This window comes from Ambystoma mexicanum, chromosome 8 (assembly GCF_040938575.1).
Source record: "Ambystoma mexicanum isolate Mex_15411 chromosome 8, UKY_AmexF1_1, whole genome shotgun sequence".
NCBI classification, from domain to species: domain Eukaryota; kingdom Metazoa; phylum Chordata; class Amphibia; order Caudata; family Ambystomatidae; genus Ambystoma; species Ambystoma mexicanum.
The window spans coordinates 357,567,662-357,593,021 of NC_090929.1; the positions used below are offsets into that span (position 1 = coordinate 357,567,662).

The following is a 25,360-nucleotide window of genomic DNA, read 5'->3' on the forward strand; positions in this document are numbered from 1 at the left end:
GGTATGTTTATCTGGCTAGAAACCAAACATGAGTCATTGCCATAATCCTGTCCAATATCGGGGGATCCCACTTCCAATTGATTCACGAACAGCAAGTAGTTATAGGAAATTATTAAACACGGATGCTAGCTCCCTGTGGGAAAGGAGAGTTAGCGGACATTGATTTCGAAGCCTCTGGCAGTCGCTCACACTAACAAAATGGTACATAATGGCTAGAAGTTATGCTTCCAAAGGAAGTAGATTTCAGAAAACGTGTACTGGCAAGACTCACCCAGACATGCCAGGCATACTGTTCTCTTTGGGTTGCAAAATTTCATGTTGTAAGCTTTCATACATACAATATTATTCGATTACAGTACCCTATTATATGCACGTGAAGGAATGCCAGATCAGTGAAGTAATGCACGCCACTGAACATACGGCTCTAAAGATCCGAATTTTATTAGAAAACCTAAAATGGATCAAATTAAAATAGTTTCACCACCAGCATGTAAACACATTTCAACCCAGAGGTGTCAATCAGTCCTCAGTGTCTCTGTCACAGATTCCACCAGATGTCACAATATGGCTCAGCTCTGCAGTTTTTCTGGCACATATTCTTAAAATGTCCTTGCAAGTCTCTTTGTGGTGCAGCTGGAGACAGCAGCCCTCATAGTCACATTCTTCAAAAACCCTACTAATCTATTAAAACTCAAAGTTTCCAAAGTGTGTGGGATTGTTAGTGGGTTTTGGCTGGGGTTTGTAGCCAATTCTGTCATGTATCATCTGCTCTCTGCTCTTGTGGTCACTGGTGATCCCAATAGCTCCATCCGCACAGCTAACTAGGTCTGCATCCTCGCGCTGCTTCTTGCGACTCTAAAAAGCAAAAAAGGTGGTCACGTGACGAGGACAGGAATAAACGTCCCATTACAGTTACAATGAAAATAGTGAAAAATTACAACCCAATTCCATAAAATATTCTTTCTCAACTTTTGTTTATTATTAGGGGATGAGGAGGAGCAGGCCAGGACTGCATTCTGAAGCTCAAAGAGCAAGCATGGAACATCATTTCTAGAGAGACAAGAGTGGTACCAGGCAGGTTAAAATTATTTACAGACTGAGAAGTCCCCAGCATTGACAAAGCAAACCTCCAAGAACGGTGTCCAGAAGAAAGGCTAAAGCAGATACTGAACATAGTAGTTACACTGATTATGTGCCTATACAAGGTGGACGAGTAATTGTCAGGGTAGCAGTGTCTGGGTCAGTACACTTGGGAGTCATCCTTTAGGACCACAGGAGTAACAGCTGTTGCCCAGAATGCAACAATTTGATCTGAGTCCCTACTTTGGCTAATTTTGATCTGCACTAACTGCCTGCTTTATTCTCGACTCGCTAGCTGGGTGGCCTCTCCTAGGCTACTCATCTTTCACTCTCAGGAACCTTTCTGGGGCGACTAAAAGATGTCCATAGACATGGTGTAGGCTATGGCTGGAATTATGAAGATTAGGTATATGGTGTTCCGATAAGTTTAACAATTCTCTACATTATCCTATACTTTTAATTGTCTAAAATCTTTGAAGCGGGGATAGGGACCCCTCTCAGTCTGAGGGTTAGGGGGAGATCTACCAGTTGTAACCAAAGCCGGTCGTTCCCCGGAGGTGGGGGTATGTGAGAGCCCCTCCCTGCCCCTTTTACCTGTGCCTGCATGTTTGAAATGAGTACCCCCTTTTCTTGGCCCATGTCTGTACTGCACAATACAGGCCAGTCTTTCTGTTTCTCCTAGGAAACTAAAGTTTGCAGTATCCATAGCAGTGGAATAACAAGCAAGCGGCCTGCCCAGGGTAAAATAGTGGAGAGCTGCCAGCCCTGTAAGCAAGCTGCAACACAGACTAGAAAAACAGGTACACTACGCGAGATGGGTATCGTGAGGAAATCAGTTCAGCATCGAGTATGCAGAGCGCTCCCCTCAATATATCAGCAATCACAGTACACTCAACAAAACCCAGAACAACAATACTCTGATCTATGATGGGCAGCAGAGCAGTCACTATGCAAAACCGCCATCACAAGAATGGAAACTTGCACATGAACTGGGACAATAATTGTGACTGTAGAGTGCTGCCATTGACCAGAGCAAGTGGACTTGTGGACCAGAAAAGGGTAGGACATGGGCCCCTTTTATGGATTTCCTCACCTGTAACCTACTTTGCTGAAAGGAAAAACCGCTGCTGGCCTGGAAAGCCATGGGAGGGAGAAATCACCAATGGAGGGGGAAGGAAAAAGATAAAACAAGGCACAGGAAACAGGAAGATGTGTTTTGTTTGTGTGAGGTCAAAGGGGGGGGGAGAGCCCCAACAAACCAAGTGGAGGAAGGGCAGTGCAGAGGGACATCGAGAGGGGGTGCTGCAGTTGTGTGTGAGGTATTGGTGACAAAAAGTGGTACTTGGTTGTGTGTTTTCGTGAAAGGGGGAGAGGAGCAAGGCAGAGGGGGGCGGAGAGGAGCCGGGCAGGGGGGGGGAGAGGAGCCAGGCAGGGGGGGTGGGAGGATCCAGGCAGGGGGGGGGGGAGGAGAGGGAGGGAAGAGGAGCAGGGCGGAGAAGAGGGAGAGAGCAGCCAGGCAACAAGGTGGCAGGGGGGACAGAGGAGCCAGGCAGCAAAGGGAGAGAAACACAGAAAACAATCCTTAGCCAATCCGAATGGCTGCGGTGTACGCCCAAGTCTAGCAACCTGCTCCCCTTGCCAGAAGACCTCACTGGATGACAGACCCAGGGACCCCTTTCCAGCCGCTGCCCATCATCAAGGTCCAATTCGACCGGATGCCCATGGACATTGTGGTGCCTCTGGAACCCTCCAGTACTGGGAACCAATTCATCCTGGTAATATTGGACTATGCACCTTGATATCTGGAGGTATTTCTTTTACAGAGTAGAACTACCAAGCCTGTGCTCATACCATTCTTCACCAGAGTCAGTTTACCAATGGAAATCTCACCAATCAACAAGCCGTTTAATCTCTAAGCTAATGGGCGAGATGAAGGACCTCATGGAGTAACTCTCATATCCTAAGGGGACCGACTAACAGACAGGAAGAACTGGACCAATCTAATCTCGTGAGCCCTCTTTGCGGTGTTAAAGATGCCCCAATCATTCTCCTCTTTGAGCTGCTGTATGGCTGAAATCCAAGAGATGTGCTGGATGTTTTGGCATACTAGTGGGATGGGCCTGGGAGTTCACAGACCAGCAAAATCCCCCAATGTTACATAACACCAGGGAGTAGATGGAGAAAGTATGAAGTCTGGTCAAAGATGACCTTCAAACAGGACAGGCCTGCCAAGAGACAACCTACAATAAAAATGACAGAATCTGCAGCTTTCAAGTGGGAGGCAAAGTCATGGCTCTGCTACCCACCCCTAACAACAAGCTATAATAATAATATTTATTGCGCTATAGCTCAAAGAGCTTTACACAAAATGTATGAATTATATCAGTAATGATAAAATAAATAATGCAAAAATAAGAAAACAAACAATTGTCAAACAATTAAAATCGATTAACATCAAGTGTACATGCAAAGTGCAGATACAAATTGTGTACCTAGTACCAACATGCCGCTATGGTTCGAACAACAACCATTACAACGGTCACAACAGGTGCCTATATGACCTAATGGAATCATGGCATATACCTCGTCCCACAACAGATCTTTAACCTACGACTATACCCGATACAGCGCCAATTGGGCAGAAACTGATTTAGTGGTCAGGCAGTAGTCCCAAAAGGTCTTAGTCTTAATGGACTCGTAGGAGTGGACCAAACAGCCCAAATTACACATGTATGTGGAATACACACACCCACAAACACATTCTTCCCCTACCCCCGGGAAGATACCAGGTAGTAGCGACGTGTGAACTGTGGTCCTGATACACAATGTATATCATTTATGGTGCTGAACGAAGAATTGTCTAATCCTGGTGTGGAGGAGTTACATTTCTTGAAAGCATTAAATTGTGGTTAAAATCATCCTGACAAAGACAAGTTGTGTTACCTTGTGCAAAAAAGACATAACGGTATATCATTTATGGTGCTGAAGGAGGAATTGTGTAATCCTGCTGTGGAGGAGTTAAATTTCTTAAAAGCATTCAGTTGTCGTAAAAATCATCGCGACAAAAACAATTTGTGTTACCTTGTTGTGATGATTACTTTGAAGTTCATTCTTTTGCAAGGAAGAGAAAGAACTGACTATTTGAAAGTATTGGAATGTTCTAATGTCCAGTGGAAATTACAAAGAACTGGGGTAGAACTTTGTTACCAACCAGGACTCTTACTTTCTTTTGAACTGTGGAACAAGGTTGCATCTGGGGAAGGGGAATTCACCCAAATCCTAAATCAGAACTGTGGTTATATTACAGGTTCACTTATGTTATTTTGTTACGTTGAATTGCCATGTATTTCCCTATTGATTTGTTGAATGCATAGGTGTGAGGGAAAGATATCATTTGTTAGAGTGTTTGCGTTAGTTACTTCAGGCATCGCGTTAGGGTAGGGATAAGTGAGGCGTTCATCCAACCCTTTTGATTTAATAAAATGGTGAATTTTGAACTCATTTACACAGTTGTCAACCTCACTTATCTGACCTCTCAACTGCTCTCCAATTTACTTGCCCGTTTCAATTTAAACATCAGTTCATTAACATCTCTTTAATGAATCATGGGGATTCAATGTACTTTTGCAGCAGGCTCCGACATTGCACTGGGAATCCCCAGCACTGCTAGTTCTATCCAATTACACTTCTGTTGCTAACCTTTGAACTCTCACCTCCAAATCTTTTCGTATACTCTCAAACTCTTCAATGTCATCCAACTTCAGTTCTAGACGGGTTGGTTTCCGTCGCAGCATTCTGAGAACTTCTTACAACCAAACCAAGCAGCCAAATTCTTTGGTAATCAACTGAAAAGAAAATAAGTTAGAATATATGACACCGTTTTTGGGGAAAATAAACTATAGAAAAGTAGATTTGATACTTCTTTATGGATTTGAAGACTAACACCCAAAATGAAGCTTGTTATGCCCACAGGCTAAATTTATGCCATACAGCCATGGTAACAGCCTCATAAGAATATGCAAACGCATGAATGTGAAGTTAATCAGGAATGAAGTTGGAGGTAAAAAGGATTTTGAAAGCTAATCAACTGCCTAACATAAAACACGTTACTTTGTGAAACCATATAGTATGGAGAAGCCCGGTTTGTTATCATTAGAGGATCATTACCCATTATTAGAGAATCATAACCCATTTAGGGATCTAGTTATCCATCATACATACTGATTAGTAGTGACATTAGACTACCCACAACTTTGTATGCATTTGTATTTTCTATAGAAAGAGGCCTTTTATATTTGAAGTGCCATGTAGAGACACATGTTATATTGCTAGAGACATGTAGACACATGTAGAGCTATGTTGATAAGTATTATGTATGCATTTAGAGACACGCATGAGTATGCATCGAGTCTGCATTATAGATAGCGCTTGGGTTTGCGAGTGAAAGAGTAAGCACTACAGAAAGCAGGAGGCCTATGGCATTTTGAAGCCATCCTGAATGAGACACACAGAAGCGCTGCAGCACTGCGAAAAATGTTATGAGTTACTGTGAAAGATTGGAATGCGTAAACAGTTTCTTAGCAGACAGAGATAACGTGCCTCTTGTCCGAGTGGAGAAGGGCATGGTATTATCAGCCTGGCTGGTGTTCGCAGACAGAGATGGTGGGGGCCATGCAGGGAGTGCTTTGCCTTGCACACAGAGACATGCAGGAGAGAGGGATTTCAATGGATTGAAAGGAAAAATATGAGGAGATGGTAAGATGGTGTTTTGTACCGCAGACAGAAGAAGGCCATTGGGTATAGATATGTACAAATGTCATGATGACAAGAACACGCAGTGATTGAAAAGTACAAGACATGCATCACAGACTTTTAGGCACAGCTCAGATTTAGAAATGCTGACAGATAGAAAGAGGCATTTTAGCTTAGAGAGACATGTAACCATGGATATGCATTTACGTCATTGAACAGTATAATGAGAGGTGAGGCTCAGATTTGGAAGGCTGCTCTCTGCTGGTCTGCTCTCTGGGTAGTAGTTTGAGTTTGTAGTTCTGAGATCGAGGGAGCTGCTCTCTGAGATGGAAGAGAAATGTTTTGCGGTGGCATAGGAGAGACGCTTGGATGACTCCGAGAGGAAGCATTGGGGAAGTATTCTGATGAGATCGATTTGGTAGAGAGAGTTGGCAGGAAGACCAGACCACTAAGAGGAGAGGCCTGTTCCTGACTGACTGGTTGCAGAGTTAGCTGGAGAGGAGAGACATGGCAAGACGAGGGGAGTATTGAGAATAAAACATGTGCATGGGGAAGTAGGACAGACACTCACACAGCTTTGGCTGATATGATAGATGGAGTAATCAGACAAGGATTGTCTTAGACAGAGTGTGAAGTGTGGTGTGGATTGGATAGGAATGGTGTGGATTGGAGTTGCTATTAGATTGCTTGCATTAGAAGCCTGTAAGGCTTATAGTTATTGCATTGCATTGTAGATTTGCACCAAAAGCATAAAAGGTGCACATTCGAGAGTTGCCTTATAGTAGTGTTTGCATCATGCATTGCTGTGCATGAATAGAAGTGTTTCTATTGTAGAATCGATTCATGTGTTTTCTTTGTGTCTTATGTTAGTGTGTCCATAGGAGTAATTTAGGAGTAACACAGTGCACAAAGGCCCTGAGATACAAGAGCAGGGGGGGCATACTGTTCCACACCCCCACCTAGGAGGTAGCTTTGAGAATGACAACTTACCATTTTAGAAAGCATATAAACCTGCATGCAGTATCACAACGCAAACCTAGGAGTTATTTTGGAATAGGTTTATGGAGTTCTATTTTCAAAAACAAGGTTGCCTTGAAGCTACTTCAGCGCCCATGACCGTTATGCTATTCTCATGTATTCTTTCTGTAAAGTGCGACTTACTTGCATTAACGGTGAGAGCAAACTGGGTACATGAACTGCTAGGGCCTTGAAAGAAAGGATTTTTGGAAACCGGGCTTGAACAGATTAAAGCAATCTGTTTGGGATTAGCCATTTTACAGCTTTCCGAAAAGAAAGCAGATTAGGTTATGTAAGGGTACAGAAATGCGAGACGGCCAAGTAGATTGTTTTCTCACAAGAAGCCATTTTTATTAAATAATAAAAAGGTGAGATGAACACCCACCTTTCCTTATCCCAAGAAGGATTTCCCTACCTAACAAACCAAGGCTTAAGGAAAATGAACGAATGTCCAAAAGTATCTGTCCCTCAAACGAATACACACGCGCACACACACACACACACACACACACACACAACAAAACATACAGGAAATGGCTGGCAATGCGAGCTTCACACAATAACAAATTCACAAACACAATTATAAACAAGGATCCATGTGACCCGGGTTGGATCCCCTTCCACTAGATCAATACAGGATGTTTTAAACCAAAATAAAATTTCAGTTAAGTTCCTTTCAAAAGCCAAGTAGAAAGCACAGTTCCAATAATTTACTAATTCAGTTCCAAAAAGGATTGGTTACTTTGAAGGCAATTATTAAAGCTTCCACAATCTTTTGCTTGGCAAACCATCTTACTTGATCTCTCTTCTGCCTTTGACACGGTCAACCATGGCATCCTGCTCAACCGGCTCTGTGATAACCTGGGTATCCCCGATCAGGCCCCGGCTTGGCTGACCTCCTTCCTCTCCGATCAACCCTCCCAGGTCCAACTTGGCTCCTCAATCTCTATATTTGGTGTTCCCCAGGGGTCCTCCGTGGCACTACTTGCCTACCGCATTGCCGCTCTCTACCACAACTTTCAGTGCTATGCAGACGGCACCCAGCTCATTTTAAGGCTCCCTTCCCCCAACTCTTCTCCTTCTCTCATCTCTGACTGTCTGTCCACTGTCCAGGAGTGGTGTGCCACCAACGATCTCTGCCTTAACGCCAGAAAGACTGAGATTCTGCTCATCAGCACACCTGCTCCCTCCTTTCCTGTCGCTCTCTGGTTGGCCTCTCTTGGCCCTCTTCCTTCTCCCACCTGCGAGGCTAAAAACCTTGGTGTCATCTTCGACTCCACTCTCTCCTTCTCTCCTCACATCTCCTAAGAAGTCACACCACCAGCTGCACCTCCTCAGAGGTATTCTTCCTTTCTCCTTCCCCCAGAAGCTCACCGTCTCCAGCGCTCTGGTTCTCTCTAGGATGGACTACTACAACAGCCTCTTTCCAAATCTGCCTGCTTCTACTCTCCGCCCTCTGCAACTGAGATGTGTCCTTGGCCTCAAGCCCAGGGATCGTAACTCTCCAGGACCGAAATCTCTGCACTGGCTCCCAGTGGCTGCGAAAATTAAGTTAAAAACCCTCTGCATTGTCCACAAGGCCTTCTGGGGCCTGGGACCTCAATACCTCCAACTCTCTCTTCCCAAATATCTTCCTTCTCGAGCTCTTCGCTCATCCGCCTCCAACTACCTCAGGGTCAGTCGCTTCTCCAAGCAATGAGTTGGTGGTCGATCTCTTTCTTCGGCTGGGGCCTCCCTCTGGAACAGCCTCACTGAAACTTGAGAACCATCTCCGGTTCCAGAAGCACCTCAAGACCTTCCTCTTTACTTCCGCTTTCTCTCCTTCTCTCCCCTGCGGAGCTCCTGACTGAAACTGCACTGGTCACCTGGTTACCCTCTGGTCTCGGGCCCAGGTCCTCTACCCTGCCAGCTGCACACCTGCACTGCCTCCCGGGCAACTCCTGCACTTGGGGGGGCAGTTTCTGTATCCCTACAGTCCCCACCAGCTCTTGACACTGGATGTCTGCACTTACCCCTGCACTTGCCACTAGCTGGCTGCACTTTTACCTATTTTACTTATTCTTTACTGTTGATCCTATGTATTGTATTGCACTGCAGTGCCCCCTCCCCCTTCACCCCTGCACTTACCCTTTCCCCAATCCCCTGCACTTGTGCGTTCTCAATGTCACCTGGCCTAGTAAGATCCTTGTCTTTGTCTTCCTCCTCTGTTCCCCCTCCCTTGCCTCGTTACACTTGTGTATAGGCGCGTTATAAATGCCATATCATATCAAAAAGGATTATCTCTTCATACGTCAAACCAAAAAGTCAATGTACATATTCTCCACTCTGAAGGAAAATCACTTCTCATCTCATCACATTTCTTCTTCAGGAGCAACATCGTTTTGTCAGGATGGTTTATATAACAGTTCATCAAAACATATTAGTGGAACTGTCACTTTCTTTCCACCAAAACCTTCTAGCACTATGCAGTACTTTACATCACCTTCTTCCTGGTCCACTCGCCTGCCAGGACTAACTACTAATTGTGCCTTTCCTGTTGTGCTCACGTTCCAGGATAAATCCCACCACTACTATTTGTGCTGTGGTGAGGCTGGTTCCAAACTTAAATCCTCAATGGGGAAAGAGAAATTGACAACTGCTTCTTGTTGGTTGACAGCTTTTTTTTCTTACATGTATATTGTACAAAAAGACAATATTTTTCATTCGGTTTGCTTTAGGCAATGCAGGTTACACTCCTCTCCCCCTTGATCCTTTCTACATGGACAGCCTTTATCCTGCAATTTCGGATTTCTTTTTACACAACCTCTTGACTGTTGGCAATCTAGGATATAATGTACCCTTACTGGATTTCCCTCTTTAGGCAAGTGATACCTATCCCTTTTGGCTCTGGTAATACAGATTACAGTATTCTCTTGTTCACCACCTCCCTCTTAGAAGATTACATTTGCTTTGCTTAGTTATTGCCCCCTCTTGGATTTGACAATGCGGGTTACAATATTCTCCTGCTCGATATCTCCCTCTTGACAGGGTCGCCCTCCTCTGCTCACACTGGCTGTCAATGGAGCACCGAAGCAAGATGCATGACAGAGAGCCTTGCTCGCCTTTGGGACAGCTGACCTCCACACAGATTCCAGGTGCATGTCCTCTGCAACTGCCTGGATCTCAGACCTTCAAAACGTTCTCTGCACAGCGTCCCGCTAATGGCAATGCGTCTGTTCCAGACTACTTCCTCCTGCTGCTGCTTCTGCTACCATTGCTCTCTATTGACATGCACCTCAAGGGCCTGTAAATGTGTAAAAGTCCTGCTCAGGTGTGGGTTGTTACAAAGCAAAGCAGCGATCGCAGAAAAGTGAAATCCAACCCCGGGCTATGTGAGGAGGAGGTTCCTCCTAACGGCCTGGGGGTTGGATTTCCTTCAGTTTCAAGTCAGCGTGCGTAAAGTGCGCTGACGTGAGACTTAAAAGTAAATTTCACTGCTGCAGCCATTTTCGGCAGTGGCGGTGAGGACGAAGATAGGTCTTACCCTTTCCCTCCCTTGATCTCAGGCATTTCTGTGCCGTTTTGATAAGGAGGTGCCGTTGGAAAGGGGAGAGCATTGCTGGGCACGGATCGCTCATTATGTGTCCAGCAATGTCACTAGACCACCAGGGATCTGTTTTTGAAGCATGTGGTGGGGGCAGGGGGTAGCACTTACTATGTAAGTGACCATCTCGCCCCTGACCCCTAAAGCATGGGGCAGCAAGTTTTCCCACACTGGGGGCAGATGGGCACACTGATGTGCCCGTCTGCCCCTAGGGAAGGGGCAAAACAAAAAACAAAAAAAAAAAAAAAACACATTTTTGGTGGGGGTGTGGGGGACACCCTAAACCACCAGTAATATTTCTAATGGAAAGGGGAGCTCCAGGATGGTCAGGGGTGATGTCCCAGGACTTGGGCACCTGTCTCCCATGTGGGTTGACCGTCCGCAAGCCCAGGCTGCACCTCTGGCTGCGCTGCGTTACAGATTTCACCTCTGGGGAGGAATGGGGTCCCTGCAAGGACTCCCCAGAACTGCTGCTGGACTTGGGGGACAGTCGACCTGCATGGGAGACAGGTGCCTGCGTTACAGCTTCTCCCTCTGGGAAAGGACGGGGACCCTGCTGAGGCTCTCTGGAGCCTCTGCTAGGCTTGTGGACGGTCACCACACATGGGGGACAGCCACCCAAGGCCAGGGCCATCACCCCCAACCATCCTGGAGCTCTGGCTGGGCTGTATTACAGAATTTCCCTCCGGGAAGCGATGGGCACCCTGCCACGATTCCCTGCGACTGCCGCTGCACTTGGGGGTGGTCAACACACATGGGAGATAGCCGCCCAAGGCCAGGGACATCACCCCACAGGGTGCCCTACTATCCTGGAACTTTGGCCTGAGTCACAGCTTCTCCCTCCGGGAAAGGTCGGGACCCTGCCGGGGATCCCTGGGACTACTGCTGCGCTTGGTGATGGTAGACCCACATGGGAGATGGATGCTCAAGGCCGGGGATATCACCTCCAACCATCCTGGAGTTCTTGCTGGCCTGTGTTACAGCTTTCCCCCCACCAGGGAGCCCTGGCAGTGTGCCAATACCTCTCAGAGGGGAAAAGCTGTAACGCAGCCCAGTCAGCGCTCCAGGGTGGTCGGGGGTGATGTCCCTGGATTTGGATGGCTGTCTCCCATGTCGTTTGACTGTCCCCAAGCCCAGCAGCGGTTCTGGGAGCCTCGGCAGGGTCCCCGACCTTTCCCGGAGGGAGAAGCTGTAACCCAGGCCAGCCAGAGCTCCAGGATAGTCAGGGGTAATGTCCCCGGCCTTGGGCGGCAGAATCCCATATGGGTTGAATGTCTCCAAGTCCAGCAGTGGTTCCAGGGAGGCCCGGCACATTCCCCGTCCTTTCCCGCAGTGAGAAGCTGTAACGCAGGATGGTTGGGGGTCATGTCCCTGGCCTTGGACTCCTGTCTTACATCTGGGTCGACCGTCCCAAAGTGCTGCAGCAGTTGGAGGTGGAGGGGGGGAACCGACAGCAGGGTCCCCATTGTTCCCTAGAGGGAAAAGCTGCAACACAGCCTAGCCAGAGCTACAGCATCCTGGAGATCTGGCTAGGCAGAATTGCCCTTGGGGAACTGACAGGGACCCTGCCAGGGGCTCCCTGGGACAGCTGCCGGACTTGTGGATGGTCAACACTTTTCCGCCCAGGTTAGGTGCATCCACACATGTGAGGTACCGTTTTCATCGGGACACCTGTGGGAACGCGGGTAGGTAGGACATGTGCTATTGGTGGCATGCTGCAGTAGTTTCCAGGTGGGAAATGTCTGAAAATTGAGTTTTTTCCCCTACATTTCAGACTTTGCCGGTGCTTGTGGGTAATACATACTAGGGCGATTTGCGCAAGTCAGACCTCTGTGGATTCCCACTGGTGTCTCCTTTTCAGAAATTCATGGGGTTCCCCGTTTTCCTTGGTGGCTGCGACACCTCAGGACAAATCTGTAGGTTGACCAGAAGAGCAAATTTCAGCAAAATCTGCTCTGCCGAAACACTTGGGGTTCCCAGTGGTTTCGCCTTTTCCCTTTGCACAGGTAGGTGCACCCATACATGTAAGGTACCATTTTCATTGGGACACCTGTGGGAATGTAGGACATTTGTTCATAACGTTTTCATACATTTGCTGCGGCACTTTGTTACACAAACCTTTCATTTCCCAAATGTGACCTACATTTAGTCGCTGCTGTAGGCACTATACGCTTTTGTAACCTGCACAAGTCACCTACCCTTCAAAAAGTCTGTGCTCTTTCAAAAAATGTATGCTTGCCATTCCTCACCACATTTGTTTTCCTTATTTACACATGTTAAGTACATCTGTTTAGACAATCAGCATAGAAAATATTTTGTGAATCGTTACGAAAAATGTGTGATTTCCGAACTGGAAGAGTCGGGGGAAGTTAGCGGGGCATTGCTTTTCTAAATATTCACAGAAGCCATTACCTTACAGGTCCAACCATGTCCAGAAATACCTTATCTGTAATTTTTCCCCAAACTATGGGAATTTACCCTGCATAGTTGTTTCCTGACCTACGCAGATCACCCCTTCCTGAACTTTGATTTGTGTCTACTTTTCAGAAATGTATGCTTTTCTGTGTTCCCATTAAGCTTTCCTATCCTCCTCTTCCATTCCGTCCACGCATATCCTACTGGAAAAAAAGGGCAAAATCGCCTACCTCTCACAAAACTGACGGTAACCTTATAAAATTATGTTTTTTTGTTTTCCACTCAACCTGTTCTTGAAAGCCTGGAAAATGGCGAATTCAGCACAGCAAACCATTTGTTCCTAGCTCTTACAAGGACAAACCACAGGCTTCTTTCTACATCATTTTATTAGCATTTTCTGAAGAAACACAATTTTTGCTCCCTTTTTGGTTATTTTCTCTCACCCCCATGAAGGAAACTAGGATTCCTTTGTGGCGTTATGACCGCCTAAACGTGGAAGAAAAGGGGCCAGATTTGGCCGAGATAGCACTTGTGACAAGAAGGTGACAAGGGATTGAATGGCGACATACCGAAATCACCAAAAAAGGGCTTGGCATGGGGGGGGGTATGGGCGGTTAAGGGGAGATTTTAATGGGGTAATGTTTTTCTCCTAGGTTTATCCAAACCTAATATAAGTACTAAAACTAGTTGCATTTTCTCCCTGGTCTGTATATATTTTGTTTTCCTGTTTACAAAAAGGAATCTCACACTTTGCACCTTGGGCAATTCTGGGAGGTGAAGCCTTACTATGACCAACATGCCATCAGATATTCAGGCATTAGGGAAACCTCACCCTCAGAAGAGGATGCATACTGCAGATCTCCTGATGGAGTCCTCACATTCCTTTGATGGCCTTCTCCTCCCATGTGATATACCCAGCTAATGCCACCCCCAGGTTCAGGATCAGGTAGCGGCTACTTTACCCATGGCACCTTAGGCTGGGAGGATCCATCACAGTATGCACCAAATCTCCAGGGGAAGCAAGTTCCAGAAGCAAGCAGGTTGTACCAAGAAGGTGACACCACAGAGCATGAGAAGTAAACAGAAGAATTATGTGGAATTAGCCGATCGAGATCTTTGTGGTCTAGATAGGTGACAAGACAGGTTTTGAAGACAGGGTAGAAGGGTTGAAATTGTATGCATTTGTGAACAGGGAGCCACTGCAAGGAGCAGATGCAGGAGAAGCTGGTTTACCACAGTAAGACCATTAGTATCCTAGTGACTTTGCTCTGCACATGCTGAAGCAGAGTGATCAAATATTTGAGCAGACCAAGAAAAGTTATTTACAATAGTCCGGTCTACTAGAGATTAAACTATTGATGAGTATCACTTGGCTGAAAATGTGCTTAGGTAGAGCATTCTGCGCAGTATAACAAAGTGGGAGATCTGAGATGACAAGCGAGAATAATTGGATTTACAGTGATTGGATTTACAGTGATAGCGAATGACAGTTAACCAGGCAAGATGGCCAGAGTGGAGGGACCAGAGATTGGGGTTGAAAAAGGTGCCACATTCTCATTCTTGGGACCATTTAGCTTAATCTTATTGGCACAGATTCATGCATCAATAGGGGACATGCATTGGGATTAAAAGAGATTTTTGTTTGATCTCCATTAACACGCAGCAACATTTCACGGTTTTCAGCACACACAAAAAAAGTATGGTGACAAGATTGACTTGAACAAGAAAGTCACAGATGTTAAAAAGAAGTGGCGAAAGGACAGAGTCTGGGAGGTCTCTGCACAACAGCGGGGAGGAAAAAGGAAAACACCATAGACAGAGAAGCCAGTTAGAAAAGCGCCAAGCCCTTTCAATGCAGTCCCTGTAATAATTAACTCATAGAAATGGGCTAGTAACAGCAGACAGTCAACAGCATTAAAGGCTGCTGAGAGGTCTAACAAAATTAGTGCCATGACACTGCCACCATCTGCTGTGCGTCTAAGATCATCCAGACACTTACCATGAACGATTGCTGCCCATCCTGGGACGAAAGACTGAGCGATCATACAGTAGTCCTGAGCATTCGGGGAAGGATTGAAGCCTGTCTGCAACTACTCTTTCAAAAATCTTGGAAGGATGGTGGAGCTGCAAAATGGGACAAACATTGGTAGGTAAGGCCGGATTAAGGAATGGTTTTGTGAATAAAAAGGAACATTCATGCCTTTATTATGTTACAAGTTCAATACTACCAGATGTTAATGATCCCTTTGCTGGCTGTGCTAAGTGAGTTACAATGATGGCAAAAAAGGCTTCATGGCTTTGGGTGGGGACAGGTTTTCATGATCTTCAATATTTCTTTGTCTGATGTGGGGGAAGGGTGCAGAGGAGAGTTAGTGAGAGTGGGCATTTGTCTGAGTCAACAAGAGGGTCAGTATAGGATGTAAAGACTATTCTCAAAATGGAACATAAGGTGCTCATTTTTTCCTTAAGAAAATTGGTAAGAGAATTGCACAGATCCTGTGAAGGTGTAATTATGAGGGATTTTGCTTTTGTGCAAATCTATCAAATGAATAACTTGCAGCAAGGCTCACTTTACTAGAGTGATACTGTTTTCTGGTATCCCTTTTGCTAATTTGTAGCCTTATAGGGCCAATAGATATGGAGTTGAGGCCAGTGGGCCATAGTGTGTTCACCACTTACCTTCAAAGTTATGCAACAAAGAGTGCAGAGGTGAACCTATTATTGAGCACTGGATTGTGTTTGCTAGATTTCAAAAGTGGAGTTAACCATTTTTCAGGAGGGATCTCCTTAATTGCTGGCAAAGGTTTAGTATTCAGGTTTGCACATTGTATAGAGACGTTTGAGGGATTTACAATAGCACAAAAAGGATCCTAGCTGGAGCAGGAAGGGTGCAAGGGGAACAGACTTTCAGCAGGACCTGAAACATGACGCTGCAGTGGTCGGACCACCCAGTGGCTGGGTTATTTTTCTTCTTCCTTTATTTAGGTCTTTATAAAAATGAACATCTAGAACACCTAACAGCTTGAAAGTGTCTGTATTTTTAGATGGATAACTATCTCAGGGGGAGAAAGAATGTGCCTGTCAGCATTAGAAGGTTAGAAAACAGTCTAAAAGGCCAAGGGAGGCCTGATTAGCCACTATTTTACTTCTTCAGCAGTGTGTGTGTGTGAACATCAAACAAATTAAAATCTGTGAAAAATTGCTAGATCTAGCGACTTACTTAGGACAGGCTAGCAAAACAAGAAGTTATTCTGTAAACGCAGAAGCAGGAATACGAGGATGTGGGTGGGCCATAAACAGAAATACTATGTGTTAGGGAATTTTACTAAAGTCCACCTGTGGTAGGGCTTTAAAAGACTTGCCCTTAGGAGTACATGACTCCAACCTTTAAATTGGCCTCAACTACCCAAAAGGTTTGGTAGCTCTGGTCGAGCAGCCAGGCTTAATCTAGGAGGGAGAAGGGTTGTAGGTGAGTACAAAGTCCCACACATAGTCAAGGAAACACTTACACACTGTAGTTCTATAAAAATATGCTGATTGTAAATGTTAAAATCCACATGCAATTCAGATAAGTAAAAACAGTTCACAAAGATAGATATATAAACTAGATACAGTGCTCCAGATAAGATTTGAATGTGGGAGTATTTTAATCCCTATTTTTTCAAGTTGGGAGTAAAATTATTTTTTAGGGCGTGAAAAAGTAGGTCCACATCCCAATGGAAGTATTTTAGAAGTGTATACATATATTTTAACTGGAAAAAGGAAATGTTTTTGTAATCATGATTCCTTTGCACCTAATTATTCAGGCACATTAAAGAGATATGTGTTCACTTCTTCCGAACAGGCAGTAATAATAGTAGTTTAATAGTAATTTCTTGCTGTGGCACAACATGCACTGCTGGTCCAAACATATCGATGGGCCTGTCTGGGTGAAAGAGGGAATAAGGGATTTTTTGTTTTTACTCCATTTTTTGGGAGTCTTTAGGGGACCTTTACATGATTAACAGGCACGTAGTAGGAGTAGCTTCAAGTTAGCAAATCATATCAACCAACATTTACTGGAAAGAGAAATACTGGTAGGCAAATAACTTTGTGTAGGCCTTAACTTTAGAAGTCCAACCCCTTCTGGGCACTGAGCGTCTCAAAAGTCAGAAGGGGCCACTGGAGGACCAGGTGGTCGAACAAAGGACAACAGATGCTGACAAAGTTATAAGGTCTCAGAAGGTGCTTTTCGTAGCAAGTAAGTAATAGAAAATTGATTCAAAGAGTTCAGGGGAACTAGGTAGGCCATCTGAAGGATTTCAACTATTAGGACGGATGACCTGAGAGAACACGGTTGGGGCGTCCACCCCAACATGACTCAAGAAGCTCAGGAGAAGCTAACAGCAACTCAACTACCCAGGTAAGTACCCAGGAGTGAGACAGTAACTTATTCAGTGAAGAACAATGAGGTTGCTGGTGGTTCCCCAAGGTAAGATGACAGCAGCTCCGGTTTGGGTCACTAGGCTTGGCGGCTGGAGGAAGACCTTTTGGCAGGAGCCGACGGTCAGACTGTCCCAAGGATGCCCCGCAGACAATCTTTGTGGCACCAGATTGTGGAGGCTCGACACTAGCTTCGTAGCAGCAACGGTTGTCACCTGGCAAACTTACTTCTTTACCCTCTGTCCACAACTCAGCTGAGGGGACTGCTTCGATCAGGATGGAATATCTGTAGGTCCAGACAGATGCCCACAAGTTTGCAGCTGAAACCGTGCTTGGCGAGACGATGCACCACAGCAGTGCCAGAGGTCTAGGGTATTTCCGAGACTTCAGGCTCAGACTGTCACAGTTCATCGAGGGATGGCTCAAACTGTGGCTGGTTTCGAGACTGGTTTGACCCACTAGTCTAAGGGAGGAAGTCTAGTCTGGATCTTCCCTGTCGCACAGAAGAAAGGGTTGGGGCTGAAGCGGTCACTCAGTCGGCTCTTACAGTCGCTGCAGACGTCCTTCATCGGGATGGATCTTTCAGTGGTCGACTCTGGCTTCTGCATCAAGACCCTCACCTTATATACAGGAACCCAGCCAATCAGCATGCATGCTACATCCAAGCTTTGGGTGGTGGTTGTCCCGAAGGGGACAGCCAGGCACCCAGTCAGTACTGGTCCCAAGCAGACATACTGGAGGACAAGGGCCTGAAGAGTTTTGGTGTCTTTCCAGCTTCCTGCCCTTCCAGACACACTGGCACATCCAGACGGCGTTCCCCATGGGAGTTCGTCGAAGACAAAGGAGTGAGCAGGACTTCCTCCACCCAGGTCGGCAGAAAAAGGCTCAAGAAAAGCCAAGTCATTGTGCATTGGCGAAAAAAGAAGCCAGGCACCACTTTAGGTGAATGGTGACCCATGCGCCCCTCACCACAGCTGTGAATACAGCCTGCGATCCAAGTTTAATAAAAAATCGGTAGAAAACATCCACCACAACCAGCCACTCAGAAACTTGCCACTGTAAAGAAAGTTACAGGAGAAGTGAGAAAGGGGATACTATGTGTCTCCTCAGCATTCCACACAAGGTTGATTGTGCGGATCTCACAAAAGAAAAGCATAGGTAGGATATCCCCCTATACGGGTAACATGTTAGCACAGGAAAATAAAAAGGAAATCTCAAGGAGCTTCCAGCAACACTGCACAGAAAGTGCTGTGGGGGCCAGAAAACATGGAGTAAAGCATAACTGAGCGAGGGTGACTAGGTTCCCACTCAGAGGAAATAGACCAAAAATTAAATAATCCAGCAAAAAGACTGGAGGACGAAAGAGGGAACAATTACTCTCAAGAAGGACATTCTACCTAACACTATGGAAAGTGACAAAACCTGGAAGAGAACAGTCGATTCCTTCAGAGTGGAGGATTGGCAAGTCAAATTGTTGGAAAAAATGCATAAGGAGGAACTAGATCTGAAAGGATGGAGAAGAGAAGTATCATTAACTCAAGTTTCAAAGATACATAAAATGTTAAAAGAAGAACTCAAAACTGAGATCATGACTAGAACTGGCATTGAGAGCCGACAAGACATACCTGGAAATTGGAGGTGGGAATTAGAAGAAATAATTTTGAAAGGGGTAGGGATAGAAAAAACCCAAAAGATTTCCTTCTGAGCATTTCTAATAGTTAGTCAGGCGGCAGATAGTCAGAACGACAGTTTCGGAATATCTGCTGAGGGTGAAGCGGAGGAGATGAATAGCAACAGTTTGAAAGAAAAGGGTTCAGCATTTAGAGCTTTGCGACTGGGACCATTAAAAGAACGGGCAGATCTTCGGGCACAGTCCAGGTATGGATGGGCGCAGACTGTGCCCACAGTGAAAGCGAGAAAAGGAATTGCACAAAGGAGGAGGGGGTAGTTATGGAGTTGATGCCCTACGGCAAAGAGAATGGGAGGGTGACCGAAAATTGAAGGGCAAAACAAAAAGTTGACAAAGGAAATACAAACAAAGAAACAAATTAATACACTAAAAATAAAGCCTAAAAGCAAAATAAAGGCCAAACAACCTCCTAATTGCAAGGAACAGATTCGAAATAAAATATACCAACAAACTCTCCTAAATGCAAGAAAAGCAAATGAATGCTTGGCTAGGGAAGTAAAAGAACCTTCGGTATATCGTGGCTCAAGCTTTGGTGACAGCATTAATGATTACCCATGCGGACCGTATATAAAAATGATCGGATTTCACGCCGCTGAGTCAGGGTGATTATTTGATCACTATGGAATTGGAAGGCAAACATGCAGCAGACGTTCCTGGGTCCTTAGCTTTTACGTTTGTTTCACAAGCAGCGAGAAGAAACGGCAGACCTTTATCAATGAGATCCTGCCCCATTGCTTCTCTATAAAGACCTGGTTGGGCTTTTACTTGAAGACTTCCAAGTAATCATTTCTTCGGTAACAAAGTAAGTCTAATTTCGGACTGTCCCCAGATTACCTGCAGCAGCTAAAATATTTCTTCCCCATGAGTCACATTCACTGCTAAAACAAGCATCGGCAACGTCAACAGTCTGCGCTTTTGTACAGGCATGGGTTAGGCACTTTCCAAACACTACCATATTGGTACCGGCTAGCAATATGATGGCAACAGCTGACAAATTGTGTTGGCACCTATGCATATAATAGCAGTGCCTCACAAATTCCTACATAATGTCTAAACAAGAACCGAAACTATAAGCTTTACCAGCAACCCCAGGCCGAAACCAGTGTCTGGGGTTGCTGTCGCTACTCTTGTTCAGAGTAGAATTGCTTAGCATTTTGGTGCTGGACTGCCCCAGGGCAGGACAAAAACTGATATATTATTGATATTTATCCTTTGTGAAAGATATAGTGAGCTACATATCATCACTCCCCATGCCAATATTTTCAGCTTCTTGGCAGCTCCAGCACCAACAATAGCCACACACAAAAGCATGTCTAGTCAGCATTACCTTAAGATAGAGCACAAGCTATTTATAGTTTGCGCTCTCCTTTGTGTTATTTTCACCACCGAAAACAAGTGTGGGCGAGAACCCAACGGTGGGGAGTTGGCGTAGTGTAAAATCCTTGTAACAAACTCTACCGCTAGATAAGTGGTCAGATAATTTTAAGATCAATCTCTCAGGCCCCGATTCCTCACAGTCATTGGCACAAACCTATGGGATCAAGCATCTTAACTCGTTAATATAGCTCATTAGCGAGGGTACAACCAACAACGCCAAATGCATTCTCATAATACAAATGTAAACCTTAGATTTATGAAGAAACCAGCCTTAAAAAAACACTCCTATTACACTTGTACAACAAATCCGGACATCCATTTGAAATGTTGTAAACACTTTCTCTGCTGAGAAAGAAGTGGCCGTCTGGCAACAAAGATATGTGATCGAGCCAGAACCTTGCCCTTCCAGATAGCCCTTACTCTTAGAAGGCGGATTCAACTGGTGTTTGGTTTGGACACTAGACGATTCTCCCAGAGGGACATGAGGCCTATAGAACAAGAAGACCCGTCAGAGAGTAGGGTGCTCTACGATAGACTAATCATCGCTGGGTGGGTGGGGGCATCAGATGGATTATGACATTAAAAGAGAAAAAAAAAACTTCTTTGCTCGAGATTGGAGACCCTTTCTTTGCTCGAGATTGTATTTACTTGCCCACGTTTGAATGAAGTAGGCACACTGAGGCTCCAACTGCAAGCTCTCTAAACAGCAAGTGAGCTCACAGTCCCACTGTGTGGCCGTCCCTTGCAACTGGGCCTAGTGTGCCAACAGTCGAACAAATCTGGGGATACGAGGGAAATCCCCAGCACCCACAGAGAACAAAAAGCAGATCATGAGCTGGGGGTGTAAAGAGGAGTAGAGGGAGAGCATGAACCATGAGTAAACCAGGAGAGATGGGGTGGGGGCGGGCAGAGTTGTGGAATAAAAGTTCTCTGTATCCGAAATATACACTCCCTTAATTCCCCAATGGGCTCGTATGACTCGATCAAGGTTCCTGCTGAGTGCGCACGCCATCTAGCACCAAACTTAAGAGTAATAACAGGCATAGTCTATTGTGTGATACATAGAGCAGCACTGTCATTTACAGCACAGTAGCCAACTATGCAGTTGTAGAAGGGGTAATACAGTGGTGACCCACCAACTCTGCCAGTACTTGTGAAATATTAACAAGGAAACCTTTTGATATGGTAGAAAATCAGAGGAAAGCACTCAAGAATTGAAATCCCATCAAGGTCGTCATCCCTAGCAAGAAGGGTTCCGAGACACCAGAGTGGCTTCAGTTCCAAGACGTCATTGTCCTCCAGTTTCTACTCCGGAATTCTTCATAAAAACGGGCCACTCCAATTCTCATCAAGACAACTTATACAAAATAGAACATAGAGTTTGGACAATCAGAGCACAAACATATAAATTACAGCACTTACAAAAAGAAAGTTTAATGAAACAAGGTACGACATTCCGCTTCTTCTGTAGCTGTACAAAACATACTGTATTTATGATAAGAGGGTTAGGCCTGCCAATCAATTCCGAGGTTAAGGACTACACGATTAATAGAGAGGTGGGTGGTATGAAACTGGGCGCAGGGTTAGCCAAGTGGTCTTGGGAGACCCAACGTAAGCATTTGGTTGGCTGGAGGAAGATAAATATTTGTATTGTATTGAGTATTTGGTCATGAAGGACTTCGAGGCACCAGCAGGTATGAAGCAGCAATGGCTAGAGGGACTAACATGGCCATGGGCAGGCAATGGGCGTGTAAAATGCTGCATCTCCCCTCCTCACATACCAGCCCCTCATATCATTACTCCCCATGCCAATATTTTCAGCTTATTGGCAGCTCCAGCACCAACAATAGCCACACAATAAAACATGTCTAGTCTGCATTACCTGATAAGTCCTCGTCTGAGCCTTCATTAGACATGCAAATCCCAGAGGGATTCAAACATCACTCGGGGGTAAGGGTTTAGCAAGTACCCACATTTCCTGGTCCGAGTTTTCTCACACAGTTAGCTTTGTGTGCTCCACCTAATATTTCTGTCAATATGCTTTTTTACTTCGCAAAATCACAAACGTGATAGTATCAGAGTGCCATGGCTTGCAGAGTGGCGCATTCTGCCCCTGCCAGGGGTATACAGGCATTAGTCTGCTGGTAGAAAGAAAATGAGCAAGGGGAAGCCAAGAAGACTGGGAAGCGGGAAATAGATGCTAAGAACACTCGGAGGGATGGATGCTATGGAGAAGAAAGCTTTGTGATCGAATGGGTGCATGGTAGTATCATTAGCTGAACCATGAATCTGCAAACGGAAGGAGGCGGCTTATGCCTTAAAGTGTTGTGGTTTGATTTTTGTACTTCTAGCACAAACTGGACTAACAATCGCTTCTGGTTCAAGATAGGTTGAGGCACGGGCTAACAGAATAAGTGAGTTTTCAAGTCCCCGGGGATAGAAACTAGAGAATCACATAGGACACAGCAATTAGTTCAACAAACGAAGACATAAACGCAGAAGCGTCTTTATCACCTCTGGTTTTGCAAAAATAGCCAGGTATCAACCAAAGGCAACTGGCCTGTGAGCGCAGAGATCGATTAGGCGGGTGAAGTTGAATTTTTGAGGCTAGATGGGGGGGCCTCTGCATGCAAATACTTAAACATCATACAGAGCACCTTGAAATCAATCCAAAAGCAAACAGGTGGCCAATGCAGAAATCTCTGAAAGGAGGTGGATTATAAACTAATTACACTGCTGTATTCCAGGTTTCACAATGGAGGGGAGCTGGGAACCATTTAGCTTGTGCTGTTAGCCTAAAAAAAGCCTGGTTAGCTCATACCAAAAGCTACTTTGGGCTCCTGAGGTCCACTTATGCTGAAGAAACACTTTGAATTTAACTCTCTGCATCTAGGACAATGGTTTTATAAATAATGGACAAAATTAGAAGTTTGCATCTTGTGTGGAAGTGAGATTCACAGAACACCATGTACTAGCACCTCGTTCCTCAGTAGTAGCTCCGGGTCACTAGTTAATGCTGAATACCTAAACATTCCACATGTAGAAAATTAGCTTCGTTGAGTTTAGAGTAAAAAAAAAGTTCCCAAAACTGTTGCATGGTTGTAGATGACAAGAAAAAGGAGGATACGGAGGAGTAAATGCAGTTTGAAGAAAGTAGCACTAACAACCTCCCTTACCTGAGTGTTGATCCTCGAATCAGATTGTCAGATGAACCTATGTTCTTACCCTTTTCTATATACGAGGTAGAAAGATCCAACAGAGCGGGGTGTGAGATAAGATCCTAGGATATTTAAGAAAACTAAGTGGGCCAAGGAGTATCGCATACATTTCAGAAGGATTCAATTTGAGGTCCCCTGCCAATATGCACCCCTATAAAGCTATCATACAAGAAACGAGATCAGAAAATGCATCTCCTTAAGTATATCGAATGGGACCGCAGGTCTAGGTGATCCTCGATATTAAACTGAGTTTGTAAATGAACTTTAAACAAAAAAGGGAACCTTACAGCAACCCCCAGATTACAGCAATAGGAGGAGAAATAAAGGATCCTAATTTCACAGTTGGAACAATCGGAAACAAAAGGAACCAAACCAGTCTAGGGTTGCATTAGCCATACCTGACAGATTTCGCAAATGGGAGCAGAATGACAACACCAGTTGCAGGTTTCAAACTCTGCACTCACTATTAGCTCTTGGCTAGTGATAATTGACCATTGGCATGGAGGAAAAGGTGTGCAGTGTGCATCTGGTGTGAAGGCATCTTTTAGCAAGACATTTTCTTAACAAAAAGGCTTTATTTAGCTTAATTGTCAGGATGGAGCAAGGCCTAACTTGCCCTAAGCTAAGGTGGGATCTCCCTACCTAAAGAAACTAAGGACAGTCAACGTCATTAAGTTCAACTCCAAAGTCTGTCAGTGTCAAAACTCACAACTAAAGATATGCAAGGTGTAGGGATGCCAGCACTAAAAGAAACAGTGTTCAAATTAAGGTTCTGAGCTTCTTCCAGCTCTGGCTTGGTTTCAGCTTCCCCAAGTTCCAAATAGTTCTAAACGGTCTCAGGGCTCCCTTCCCCAAGTTCAACACAGTTCCAAGATGTCTTGGGGATCCCTTACGCAAGTTAACAGTTCCAAGATATCGTGGGTTCCCTTCCCCAAGTTCAAGTGTCTTGACTTTCAATGATACTTGCAGTTTAACTTTGTAATCCTTTGGACTCTAAAAATTCACACAAATGATTTCATTCACATCAGCACTTATTATGCTACACAGCTTTGTATCTTGGTTTTCCTTGGGTCTTTCCCAAGTAGGGACCACTATGTCTAGGCGCAGTTGTCGGAACACATGGCCCACCCATTACCGGTACACAACCAATAACACTTGGGACTTTGTGATGTTCTTGGTTTGTTCCACAAAAAGAGAGGATCACTCGGTCTAGGCGCAGTTGGTGAACCACACGGTTCACCCATTACAGGTCTTGTAACCGATGACCCGATACTCAGTTCTCTGTCAACTCAATCAAATGTCAACACTCAATGCCACTTTTCTTTAACAGTCTCCTGGCTTTGCCAACACATATTTTCTATTCCTTGAATATCTGTGTGCTTACATTTGGTTCAGACTTGCCTTAATACAATTGGTATTTCAGACATTCTGTCAGGCCTTTTGTCATCACAAGGTCCTACTCTGAACCTTTGTTAGTAATCAACATTTGCTGTAGTATTCTCCTTGGCAGTCTTTTGGCTTGGCCATAACTTGTATTCAATTCACTCTGTAGTGTTCATCTTTTCCCACCACCTTGCTTTCACATTGTCCATTGACGTTCAACTTGCCTTCGACACTTGCTTTCACTTTATTCATAAATGCTTAATGTTTTTCACTGCGTTCATCCTTACTAAAGGCAGCAGTACCCCTTTGAATACTCCCTCTCTCACACGGTCAGGGGGTGACCACAAATATGTATATATCAAGGAGACAGTTTCAATCATTTCAAATTTTACTAATCTATACAGATGTTCTGGTGAACAAAAA

At 45.0% G+C, this 25,360-nt stretch overlaps 1 protein-coding gene across 2 annotated transcripts in view; it reads right to left on the reverse strand.

The window, feature by feature from the left end:
- Positions 1-417: 417 nt before the first annotated feature.
- Positions 418-25,360, reverse strand: part of CDC26 (cell division cycle 26) — a 53,176-nt gene continuing 28,233 nt past the window's right edge. The window contains exons 2-4 of one of the 2 annotated variants that reach the window (XM_069609815.1): positions 14,847-14,971; positions 4,794-4,925; positions 418-855 (exon numbers count right to left, since the gene is read on the reverse strand). In XM_069609815.1, the coding sequence (XP_069465916.1) occupies positions 685-855; positions 4,794-4,874 (252 nt within the window). In that variant the 5' untranslated portion in view covers positions 4,875-4,925; positions 14,847-14,971 and the 3' untranslated portion in view covers positions 418-684. The remainder of the gene's footprint in view (positions 856-4,793; positions 4,926-14,846; positions 14,972-25,360) is intronic. The other variant, XM_069609816.1, reaches the window with a different exon arrangement.